The 12,580-nt window shown below is 46.0% G+C and overlaps 1 protein-coding gene across 3 annotated transcripts in view; it reads left to right on the forward strand.

Moving 5' to 3' along the window:
- AFF1 (ALF transcription elongation factor 1) overlaps positions 1–11,985 on the forward strand; it is a 54,551-nt gene extending 42,566 nt beyond the window's left edge. For 2 of the 3 annotated variants that reach the window (XM_052683017.1, XM_052683019.1), the window contains exons 12-21: positions 580–677; positions 2,550–2,799; positions 3,829–3,920; positions 4,406–4,469; positions 5,109–5,245; positions 5,774–5,845; positions 6,410–6,503; positions 6,599–6,642; positions 7,618–7,835; positions 9,381–11,985. In XM_052683017.1, coding sequence (XP_052538977.1) covers positions 580–677; positions 2,550–2,799; positions 3,829–3,920; positions 4,406–4,469; positions 5,109–5,245; positions 5,774–5,845; positions 6,410–6,503; positions 6,599–6,642; positions 7,618–7,835; positions 9,381–9,502 — 1,191 coding nt within the window. In that variant the 3' untranslated portion in view covers positions 9,503–11,985. The remainder of the gene's footprint in view (positions 1–579; positions 678–2,549; positions 2,800–3,828; positions 3,921–4,405; positions 4,470–5,108; positions 5,246–5,773; positions 5,846–6,409; positions 6,504–6,598; positions 6,643–7,617; positions 7,836–9,380) is intronic. The other variant, XM_052683018.1, reaches the window with a different exon arrangement.
- The last annotated feature ends 595 nt before the right edge of the window (positions 11,986–12,580 follow it).

A 12,580-nucleotide genomic window follows, 5' to 3' on the forward strand; every position in this document is an offset into this window, starting at 1 on the left:
ATCTCATGGTTTGTATCATAGGATCTATGGAGTGTGCATAAAAGGTGTTCTTTATTACCCCTCTGCCTCAGTGGTTCCTGCCGTACTGGAGGGCAGTGTGTAGGCTGCAGATTTAATTGAAATGTCACCCTCTAATTGATTCTTGCTGATAAAACCCAAATCCCTTCACCTGTCAGGAAGCTGAGTGGTTTAAGTCTCTGATGAAGGCTTTTTTCTCCCTAGTCTTAGACAAAAAAAAAAAAAAGAAAGAAAAGAAAAAAAAAGAAAAAAAAAAACAATATGCAGAAATCACATCGTGAAATGTGCATTTTCAGTATGGAAGCACATCAGTTTTCAACTATTGGCAAGGAGAACTTTAGCTTTTCCGTCCCCTCCGTGACAAAATAATTATTCTGTCCAAGCAGAAGTGGATAAAGGTCATTTCAGGACTTGTCAGGGAGCCTGAAATCTGCTGTACTCTGGTTTTCCACTTTGCCAGTTCCAATCTCTTTTCTTTTTTTTTAATGTGAAACCATCAAACTTAGCTGTTTTGTTCTGTGCTTTACATGAAAGTTGATTTTTTTTGTTTGTGTTTGTTAGAGAGAAAAGGAGAAGGACATCGATAGGAAGAAAAGGAAGTTGGACAAAGAAGCAAAATCACTGCAGTCTTCACCTAACAAAGACTCCTGTAAATTGAAGTGAGTATACAGTGGTGGGATGGTAGAAAAAATGCATTAAACTGAGCATTTCTTTACAATTTTAAAACAAAGAGAAACCTTCCATGCTTCCTGTGAATTTGCTTAACATAATGTGCCTTTGGAAACATAATCTGCTGCAAATTTGTCTGCCACGTCGCTGTAGGAGCGTTATTTGCCTTTTTGTTTGTTGCAGATATGCAGTTGCCCTTAGTGCCCCCCATCTTTCTCATCCTTTGCAATGCTCAAGTTGATGTTTTGATGTTTTGGTGCTTGGCCTCCTGCCACGCTTACACTGTGTTGCTGTAAAATTGCATGCGGTGGCACTTGTCCCAATTTCTAGCAGTGGAGATGAAATGAAGGCTTGGCCATTTGAAACACAGAGGTATCCATCCTGCAGTTCAGATTGCTGAACTGATCCCTCCATTACACATAGCTCAAAAAATCTGTTGAGGCTGCAGGAAATGAAATCGCTGGTTGTGCCAGTGCTGCTTTTCCTTCTAGGCTGATATCCACACAGTGGCACTGCCATCTTTCAGAAGAGATGCTGTGCAACAAAACAATTGCACAAAGTGTGGTGTCTGAGTTGGAAATACTGCAGCAGACTGCCTGCCTGCTGGGACCCTGTCTGACTGCAGTGGTAATCCCTTGTCAGAAGCATTTCCCTTCTCCCCTCAAATTGTCCCAGTGTGTAGCTGAATAGGTGCACATCCACTGCGCCTTGTGAATCACGCCAGGAATTTTAGGTGGCCTTCATAGCCAAAAATGTCTCCTTTATTCCAGAAATTGCACGGGCAGTGCTTCTGGTAGTTCTGCTGAAACTCCCTCCATGATTTGCACAACAGCATACCACTAGCATTTTGGCTAGGTCTGCCTGATGGCTTCCAAGAAAGTACCTTGATGGGCAGCGCTCCCGAGAGAGGAGGCTGGTGCATCCATCATGAGCTGCTGCAGTCATTTTTTGCTTACTCAGAGCCATCATGAGCTTGAGGTATTGGCTTGGATTTGTTGAGGTTTGCATCCTGACTCAGCTGCTTCTCTCCAGGGAAAACCTTGACAGTCAGGGTCCATGTTTAGCACTCCTCACTCTAAACACTTTCTATTTTCTTGGAAACTTAGAGGAACTGAAAGAAAATAATGTAAATGAGCGTCAGTGAAATTAGACGTAGAGCTACTGAGTTCTGCTTATAGCTGCAGGAGTTCCCTTGTAATCCCAACCCCAGATGGTCAGAAATTTGGCACAGTATTATTAAATATGATCAGCTCCACCATTTAAAAGTGCAGCATTTAAAATCTTTCTCCCTTGAATCCTCACATGTGTTGTCTAGTAGAGTTGGCAAGTCCTTAAAGAACCAACTGTGCTTACTTCTGCTGAGGCCTGCATGGGGTCATGTGTCAGGGCAGGCGTCAGTGGCTGCAGAAGATGCCTTCTTCCATAGCAGGGGGAGACACGCAGTGCTGTGGTTCCCTTGCAATCTTGGGTGACTGGTCCTGGGGATTTTTCTCTCTGGAATTGCCCCCTCCCTTTTTCAATGAGAAGGTGTTGTGGCATTTCTGCAGCATCCTGACCTTCTGCTTGCACGTTTCCTCCAAGGATGAGTCCAGAGGCTTATTCCTACCTCAAGAGCAACTTGCTTGTGTGTTGTTGGCAGCTGAACACGTGGTATCTAATACACAGCAAAGTCCCTGAAATTTTGTTTTTGTTTCTGTTAGAATCTTTGTTAATAAATCATCTTGCATTTCTGAAGAAATTTAAACAGTATGGGCACACAGTGCATTTAAGGATGATTTTTCATTAAAAAAAAAAACCTACACTCTCAATATTATATAGATACTGTATTCATCCCAACTGCAAAATTCACTTCCCATCTCCAGAGCATGGAACACTTCGTCTGAGACCCATAACAAAGATCTCAGGCAACCCCTGCCACTGCTGCCCGCGTCTCCCCTGCATCCTGCACAAAAGCCAACCAAGAAGGCCCATAAAAGACCCAGGAGTGAGAACAGCCATCCGCCTGCCACTGCCAGCAGCACTGCCCTGGACACAAGCAACCACAAGGATCCTTCTTCCTCCAAGCAGAAGAAGATGGTGGAAAACCACTCTGAGCAGGTGAAGGGTAACAAAGTAGGTACTGGTTATTAGTGGTGGGATGTGTCCTGCAACTTGTAGCTGCCATCTAATTCTCTTTAGAAACCTGTCTATAGGATGTAAGTGAGAAGAACAGTAAACCAGCCACCAGAAAGAGCTCTTTGAAACATGTTTGTCCCTTCAGTGGCAATCTGTGACTGTATCTTCCTAGCTTGAATAGCCATGCTGTTGTATCGCTACTCACTTTTCTGTTTTCATCTCACTGGTGAAACTCAGTGTGAAAGGGTGACCATGTATAAAAAATAATGGTGTTTATGACAGGAACTGGTCCTGAATGTAGGCAACTGCCAGTAAGGTATGGTAGGTGTAAAGAGAAGTGTGTGTACAAAAAACGAACTAACAAAAACAAGCGGATTGCTTGCGAGTAAGAAATAACCAAACTCTGGTTTTGGCTGCAACCTGTGTAGAATTTGTTATAGCTTGCATTAAGAAATATTGTTAGTGATTCTTGCAGCTAGATCTTCACATTAGTGGCTTAGGAAATTCAGCTCAACTGCCATTTCTGAGTGCCTGTATGTGTGTGGTCCAGAACTTCCACATGCATGCACTCTAATGGAGGCTGTGCGTGCTGTATAAGCTGGCTTCTCACTACTTTCTTTTTCCTGACATTGTAGTTAGTAATGCAGACTCAGGAGTTGCTGTGGTTAAGTGTGTAAGTGTGAATGAATATTACCAGTTCCTGTCTTTTCCAGTGGCTGTGAAAAATGTGCTGCTGGCAGCCTTACTGCTATCTTAGCTATTGTACAAGGAAAACTGCTGCCTAATTCCTGCCTGCTCAGGGAATGTTTGATGGCACTAAAACCTCAGCAGCAGCCTGGTGGGAAGCCAGGTTTTCATTTCCAGTATTGGCCTGGGGTCTGGGAAAGAATAGGGGGAGGAACCTTGAAAAGTAGCTTATATCTCAGACAAATAAACATTTTCACTTCAAATTTAGGAAAGCCGTGTTTTAGAACTGTTCTAAGTGGATCTCTCTAATCAGCTTTATCTCTGCTCCTGATTTTTCAGGGATCTGCAGGGGATGTTACAAATTCTTTACCAGTGCCTTCTGTGCCAAATGGTACCTCCAAACCGAGGAGACCTCAAATCAAGTTTGAAAGGTAAGACTTTGTTCTCTGAAGATTGCCCCTCTGAAGATGGCAGGCAAGGCTGGCCATGCAGTCACTGTGGCTCCTGCTTTGTACTGACCATTGATTTTGTTAGACCTGCCTTGTCACCTCCAGGACATCCCCACAAAGCAATGGTCTCTCCTTTTAGCAGCCCTCAGTTTGAGGGAAGCTGTCTAGTAGAAGTCAGGTGCTTGTTTAACTTACAGACATCCCACTCTGCACGGGACTGTGCAATGTGCCTGACAGCTAGGGATGCTGTTGGTTTCTCTGAGTCCTGGCAGGTGGCAGGCCAGTAGGATATGAACCTTTAAACAGGCACATGACATTCATGTAGTGATTCTTCTAAATCTGATGTGTGTTTGATAGCAGTATCAGCTTGTATTGGAGTCACAGCATCATCTGGATAAGGTTAGCATTGTTACTTTCCATATCCTTTTTCTCTTACATTTGTTTTCCTCTGCCTGTCTCCATTTCAGACAGCATTTGACAGAATATTACCTGGAAGAGGCCAAGAAGATGAAGCATGAGGCTGATGCCATGGTAAGCCTGAGCCCTGTGCTTGACACTGCTTTTCCTCTGGGATCTCACACCTGCAGGTACATGATGGAACTGTGCTGGTTGGTGTCCCTTCCACTAGTGGAACACGTTCCAGTCATATGTGGGGAGGCTATTTTTACTTACCAAATTTTCAGGCACTTCCCTTTGTATAAACACGTCCAGAGACTGTACCTGGAGAACAGGAATAAAAGCTGACTTTGCTCTGCAGAGCTATCACAAAGTCCTGGCAGCTGAATCAGAAAGTCAGTTGTAGGGCGGTTTGCTCTGAAATACCAGAGTACTGGTGATAACTGCATTGCTGTTGAACAAGACTTGGAAATGCCCTTTGCGAATGTAAGCCCCAGGTGCTGCCAAGAATACCTAGAAAGTATTATTGCCATAGGAAAAACACTTGCTGTGGCAGAACACAAGGAAGAGAGGCCAATAGTGCAAGCACACAGGGCTGGTGAGCAGGACAACGTTAGGGGCTCAGCAGAGAGCCTTCCATCACTACCTGGAGACCTGATGTGTGTTTTGTAATTTCTTCAAATTCTGCCTATTTGGAGAGAGAAAAGGAATTCAGGTACACTTGAGATAAATAGTTTTTGCCTTTGTGTGAAAGTGAGACATTTTTTCGAACAGATGGACAAGACTGGAAAGGCCTTTCAGTACCTTGATGCTGCCCTTTCCTTCGTTGAATACGGGATGGCCCTGGAATCGAATGCAGAAGCACCAAAACCTGCTTACAGCATCTTCGCTGACACAATAGATCTGCTCAAGTAAGTGGCTTTGGAACCATGACGGTCAGGCAGTGTGCTTGGAGGGAAGCAGTGGTTGTGTTGTTTGCTGGTATGACATCTGCAGGCAGTACAACCCAGGGAGCCCTATGCTAGATAGAAAAGAGACAGGCACCACTTTATTCATATTGAAGTTGACGGTTGTGTGTGTGTTTGCAACAGCTGCTATGACTTCCTTTCCATGGAGCTGATTGAAACAGCTGCCATAATTTTTTTATGGCAGACTTCAACATTTTTAAATTTCACTGCTTTCTGATTTTAATGGACTGTGTTTTCACAATGCTTTTTTGCTTTGTGAGAACTCCTCTCAAGATGTCTTACCTGGCCTGGAATTAATATTCCACCCTCAGTGAGGAGAGCTCCTGCTGAGGGCTTCAGGCCTGCACCCATGGGGGCATCACCTTTCTGGGGTTTTGGAGCAGTGTTTGAGGCAGTGGCATGCAGTTGTTCTTCTAAACGGATTTGAGAGCCCTGATGACTGACCAGATGCTGTTCATTTTGTTCCCTCAGGTACGTAATGACACTAAAACCCTTTACGGATGTCTCGGCATCTTCACATGAACATGTCTTTGCTGTGTTATGGTGCGTAGCTGTTTTTCCAACTTCTTATTCTGTTTGTAGACTTACTACAGTGAAAGTCCTTTTTTATTTGAGTGAAGGAATGAGTTAAATGGGAATCAGAGTTCTTCAAGGGAAAAACCAATATAAAAGCCAGAGCAAACTGGAAAATCTTTAAAGTGGGCTAGGATATAACAAGAGATCAGGCATGGAAGGTGCAGGCTCCAAAATTTGACCTGTTGGTAACTGGAGAGTGTGTGAAGGCTTTCACCCCAGGCAGAAGAATGTGATTTGCTTGCCCACATTTTGGCTGTGTAACTGATGCTGTATCTGAGCACAGCAGCTGCTGCTGCTGGCTGAAGGCTCACTCAGCCCCTGGCATCCAAAAGGGCTGTGCACCCGTCTCCTTAAAACATAGCCCTTCCTCTTTTTCACAGAATCTGACTCTTATTAAGTTGAGCAGGAGAGGAGATCCTGAACTTGGTTTGTCAGAGAGGCTGCTGGCTGCTGGTACTGCCTGGTGTGGTCATTGCTGGTACAGTGGCACCAGGCATGAGTGCTGACTCTTGACTGTCTTTCTGTTCACAGCATGCGCTGCCAGTCCCTCCTGCACATGGCAATGTTTCGTTACAAAAGAGACACTGCAATAAAGTATTCCAGGATCCTGAACGACCACTTCAAGGTAGGGCACTTGTGTTGCCGTGCTGCCAGCTCAGGGGCTACAGTTCGTTCTGGTATGGCCAGGAAAACTAACAAGAGCTCTCTTCCTTGCTGCAGAGTTCTTCCAGAATAACACAGGCACCTTCTCCGTGTGTTGCAAGGTAAGGTGTGAAAATCTGCATCTGCTAAGGTGTGAGCAGAAACTGAAGCAGGAATCTTTGAGATGCTAACTACATTTGAAAATGACTTGCTACCCACTCCACCTTGCTGCTTGACATCACGTTAGGGGGCACAGGGGTGTTTCTGCTCTCTTTCTTGTCTTTGGCATCAGTGAAGGATTTTTTTATTATGGGATGAGATCCAGAGAGTCATTGCCTGTCCTGGGGATCAGTTCTCCACCAGGACAGTGGGGAGAGCACTGTGGCTGTGTTGCTCTCAGAACCCCTGCTCTTGTCGTCCTTCTATTCCATGTCTGAGATCTCTAAGACTCTCTGGAATATCATGCCCATCTCCCTGGCTGCTACCTAGTAAGACAATGCTTTTACACCATGCTAGAATCACTTTGAAGTGATACTTGTATATTTTTCTCTGTGTTAGTCATCAATTAAGAAAAAGAAACTCATTTTCTGATTTTTGAATTATTGAACATTTGTCACTTTCCTATATTTACAGCACAGTTCTTGTATGCATAGCAGCAAAAGGAAAGCTGCCATTTAAGTGTTTGACCCAAAGTTCAGAACACAGCACCTGCACCTTAGGACAGAAGAAGAGTTTTCCTCTGTTTTGCAGTGAATGTATTTGGGAAATATATGCTTAGTTCCACACTGATCCCCTTTAAAGTCTGTGACTGAGAGGCTCATTTGGTCTAAAGATCCAGTTGTTTTTCTGCCACAGGTGCAGTATGGCTTGCTGATATGTAAATGGCTTCCCAGGTGCAGTGGTGGAGGCTATCTCATACAAGCAACTTCAACCAGTGGCAGGAAGCAATGATGGAACCTTACCCTGTGGCAAGCGGGCCACATTGAGTGCAGGTCCAGGTGGCACCAGATAGCTCCTGGCATGAAATGTCAGGAACTTGTGATAAGACATTTACCTCTGAAGACAGGCATTCACGGTGGTGTTTCTTTCTCCTGCAGAAGCACAGGCATGCCTTCTCCTCATTCTCCAGTGCCCTCTCCTGCCAGATCTGTGAGTTCTCAGCAGGGATCAAATGGTAGCAATTGCGGTTGCAACGGCGTTGGCTCTTCAGTCACCATCCCAAGCATCACCTCTTCATATGTCAACATCACTTCCTATGTCCTCTATGCGTATAATATTTGGGAACATGCTGATGCACTGTCCAAGAATAATAAGGGTAAGGTTCCTTCACTTTAGCTTTTCATTTTGCACACTGTGTTTATTTGTGTGAACCTATTTAAATTCTAACACTTAGTATAACAAACACCATGACTGCAGGAGAAAGCCTTAAATATGTTGAAAAGACACCTGTGGTGTATTGGCAGGTTTTTGGCAGAAATACTTAGTGATGATATATTGGTGAGTGTTCCAATTAAAAGATTATCTTGGCAGCCTCAGATGTCTATGAACTAAGGGTTCACTGCAGGAAACCAGGCAAATTGCTTTGTGCTAACAAGAGAAGCCAGCCCAGGAGTTTTTCTGCTCTTTGTTTTTCCCTTGCAGGGAGCTTAGGTTTTCTGAGTTGGTTCACTTCACTTTCAATCAGGTTTGTGCCCAGTGGCCTTGTGTTTCATTTTGTTTGTCAGAGTCTCTGGAATTCTTGAGTTGAAAATGGTGAGACTTGTTTCCTGCTATAACAGAGTAAGCAAGCAGCACTTGGAGTCCTTATTGAGTACGTGACCAGCATTTGGCAGTAAAACAACTGCTGCATTCTTATTACACAGAATCACAGAATCATAGGGGTTGGAGGGTATCCCTCTGAGGATTATCTGGTCCAACTTCCCTGCTAAGGTGGATTCCTTAAAATAGGTTGCACAGGAAAATTGCAGGCAGGCTTTGAATGTCTCCAGAGAAGGAGACTCTGTAGCTTCTCTGGGCAGCTGTTCAGTGCTCTGTCACCCTCACAGGAAACTTCTTCCTCATGTTCGTATGGAATTCCTGCGTTCCAATCTGTGCCCATTGCCTCCATCCCTGCACAGCACAAAACAGAGCCTGGCCCCACCCGCATGATTCCCACCCGTTAGATATTGATAAGCACTGATCCGATCTGCTCTCAGCCTCCCTCCTGCAGGCTGTACAGCCCCAGCTCCCTCAGCCTTTCCCCATGCAAGAGGTTTTCCAGGCCCCGATCATCTTTGTCGCCCTCCGCTGGACTCTGTCCAGAAGTTCCCCGTCCTTCTTGAGCTGGGGAGCCCAGAACTGGGCACAGTGCTCCAGATGTGGCCTCACCATAGCAGAGCAGAGGAGCAGGACCATCTCCTTCACACTGCTGGCCGCACTCTTTGCAACGCACCCCAGGATCCCGCTGTTCTTCTTGGCCACAAGGCGCCAACCTGCTGTCCACCAGGACACCCAGGTCCTTTTCCACAGAGCTCCTTTCCAGCAGGTCAGCCCCCAGCCTGTACCGATGTGTGCAGTCGTTCTTTCCCAGGTGCAGGACATGCCTCTCTGCATGAACCTCTCTGCCCAACTCTCAGCCTGTCCGGGTCTCGCATTTTATAGTTTTACTGTTAAAAACACTGTTTTTGTTGTCCCATGACACAAACAGTGTTGGACAAGCGACAGCCCCAGTGTGGACACAGCTCAGTCAGCCCACACAGTGCTCGTAGTGCTGTTGTTCGTCACACACATGGTGTTTCGGGGCGAAGGGATGTATTGCCAAACATGCTGTGCCTGTTGCGTGAAACCAACCAACCGTTTTCTCTCTCTAATCTTTTTGCAGAGTTTTTTGCTGAACTCAGCACAGCGGTGTGCCCTCTGGCACTGACCAGTAGCATGACCGAAATGGTACACTACACTAGACAGGGTTTACATTGGCTGAGACTGAACTCAAGTACGCCTTAACTGGTGCTCGTGGTGGCTAAGTACCTTGAACTCTTTTGCACTTTGGAAGCTTCAGAAACACTCTGGCTTGCTGAATTATTGGATACAAAGCACCTGCAAGGGAAATGAATAAAGGTGAAGTAATCTGGTTACACTGGAAAAAAATGAACTTTAATTTTAGGGTAGCATTTTGTTGCCTTGGAAAAGAAGAGACAGAGGAGGGCCTCAGCATTGATGGCGCCTTCGTTTAAAATGGTGAAGTGCAATGAATCGTCTGAGTGGCTCTATGTGTTGATGGTCTAAAAACATTTCTATTACGAATAACCAGCAGGACAATAATCACACCTGAAGAAGTGCCGACAAGAAGGAAATCTGCCTCCAGAAGTTATTATGCAACACACCACAGTCAGTTGTGTGCCTGAAGGAGATGTGAAATGAGTGTATTGGCGAGCATGGGTGCAGTCCATCGTGTTGGATCTTTGTTTTTGGATGGCGAGTGGCAACCCCATCACCGAAACAATGTGGTACAGACAGCAGAGTGCTCTGCCTCACCGGCCCCAGCCTCACTCACGTGCATTGCCTGCCAGCAGCTGCACTGATGACACCCTGCCACTGGTGCTGCACGTCCACTTCCAAAGTCACGTCACTGTGCCTCCACCTGGCCTGGCACACACCCTAAATGACGTTGCTCACCATCTCGCTCTGTTTCACCTGTGGAAGCCAAATGCAGCTGGGGCTCAGCATTGGCCCTGTGATGGAGGGATGTTGCTCCTGCTGAGGACACCTCGTCCACTCACGCTGCGCCCATTCGGGGGGAGTGGACAGATGGAGGGCTGTCGTGGGTCACTGTGCCCACTTGAGTACTGTTTTGGGTGGGAGAGGTGGGACAAGAAGAGGCCACGTGGCCTCATGGGGCACAAGATGAGTCCTGTGTTTGGATGTTGGCCTGCAGCCCTTGCTGGTCCCAATGAATATCCGGGAGCAGGATGTGGATACCAAAATCAAATGCCCTTTATGTGGGAGGTAACTGTGTACTCTACCTCAGCTAAACCACAGAGTGGGCCCAGGGACGTGGAACTTGTCTTCAAGGGAACACAAAAGGGAATAGCAAGGTGTTTGCAAGCCTTTGTCCTAGTCAGGACTTTGTCCTAGTCAGGAGTTGCATGTTTGGAATTGTGATTTGGCAGGTGGCAGTAGCAGTGAAGGCAGCATCCACAGCACTTGTAGGAAGACAGCCTTCTGTACCCAAAGATTTCCTGTTGCATGACAGCAGCATCCTGCCATCGTCATATCTGATAGTGTGCCTTAGCCCTCTGGTCACCTCTCACATCCCTCCCAGCTGCGGGAGTGGTGAAGAGGAGGACGATGTCCCAAAATAAATTGCGCTTACAGGGAAGAACGTATCTCTGGTGAGTTAGCTCCCTTTCCCTACATCATTTCAGGGTGGAGGAGCAGATCTGCACAAGTGCAGCAGAAGCCCTTGCAAAACACCTGCTGGGAGTTCGGAGACTCACAAGAATCTGCAAAAAATACTTGGAAGCAAGGGAAGAATCTGCATTACCACACATAAGTCCTGCAGGAGCAGCTTCCCCCTGCCATGGGCTGGATGCTGTGCCAGAGACGCACCTTTGAGTTGTCCTATGTTCACTTTATTAAAAGCCTTACTGCATTTTGGGGATAGGCTGCCCGGGGCTGTGAGAGGGAGTGACTGGGAGCCTGCTTGCTCCTGGCTTGCAGAGCAGAGGGTCACTGCTGCTTTCTGATTTCTCCTTGCAGCAAGGCTGTGTCCGGGTGCTCTAGCTGAGGAAGAGGGCAGGGAGTGCTGTTGTTGCTGGAAGCAGCTGGAAGGTGGAACAGGGGCTCTCGTTTCAAATCCAGAGGGTGGGTGGAAGCAGCGTTTTCTTTCTGTTGGTGGAAGAGACTGCTTAAATTGGAGCTAATTTTCAGAAAGCCATTGTATTTCCATCATGAGCCAGGTGAGAGGCCCGCGAGGGTTAGGGAAAGGTGCCCATAGTTTTCACCTGAGTCTGATCAGGCCCTTTATAAAATGGGAAGTAAAAAAAAAAAAAAAAAAAAGGATTTGCCATTAGGAAATAAAACTATGCATCTAAGGAAAATTAGAGGTGGTGGTTGAGTCCCCGAAGGAGAGGAGGCTGTGGTGGCAACGCAGCATCATTTCCATGCAATATTTATTTAGAAGAAATAATAATGTGTTTGAATTGTTAAATGTTCTATTTTTAAGATACCATTTATTTAAGAGTTGGAAAGCTCCACTTCCATGGAGACAGAGATCTCTTCTGTACCTGAAGGTCAAAGTCTGATTGCAATGTCCTTGTGTTTGGTTTTCTCCCTTCCATCTTGGTTCTCATTACAAACCTGTACACCTTAAACTTATTTTGGGGACACGTGTCCCTCTTGTACATAACCTCTGCCCTGTGTGCGACGGAGTGTCCGACATGGTCAATTCGCTCATGTGGGTAATAAACAATACATGAAGTAGCCCATTTGTTGCGAGTCGTTGCCAGAGTCCTCGTGTTCTCAGCTTCTGGGAGAGGAATTGCTGTCTGCCCTCTGCTTTGTTTGCTGGTGGTGAATGTCTGTGCTCCCAGGAAGAGCGATTTCATGTCTCCGCGCTGCTGGGATACGTGTTTAATTCAGGTCTTTTCTGCAATACGCTTTGCACCTATCATGTTTGCTGCTGATGGATGTGGTTTTTAATGTAGCAGCTGAAGTGTTCGGAATACTGGATCCTGTTTTAAATGCTTGCTGGGTTTGTTGCTGTTACAGATAGTGTGCGTGGAAACAGATTTTTTTTAGGTCAATGCACTTTTTCACTGCACACTTAAAATCCTAAGGGCAAAATTCAAATTGGAATATGTAAAAGAAACAGCCAGTTAGACAGAACCTCAGATGTGAAGCACCCAGTCCGTTTTTCAGCTGTGGATGAGGTGAGAGGAGCTTGATGTCACGTTTGCAAACATGGTTTGCTGGAAGCAATTGGTGCTTGGAGCAGGATGGAGCTGGGTGGTTTGGTTGTTTACTGAACCATTGTTTACCAAACCTGACTTTGCAGCCATGTGTATTTTATTTGGGGATTTG

Source organism: Tympanuchus pallidicinctus, unplaced genomic scaffold (genome assembly GCF_026119805.1).
Source record: "Tympanuchus pallidicinctus isolate F22 unplaced genomic scaffold, pur_lepc_1.0 scaffold2, whole genome shotgun sequence".
Lineage (NCBI taxonomy): Eukaryota > Metazoa > Chordata > Aves > Galliformes > Phasianidae > Tympanuchus > Tympanuchus pallidicinctus.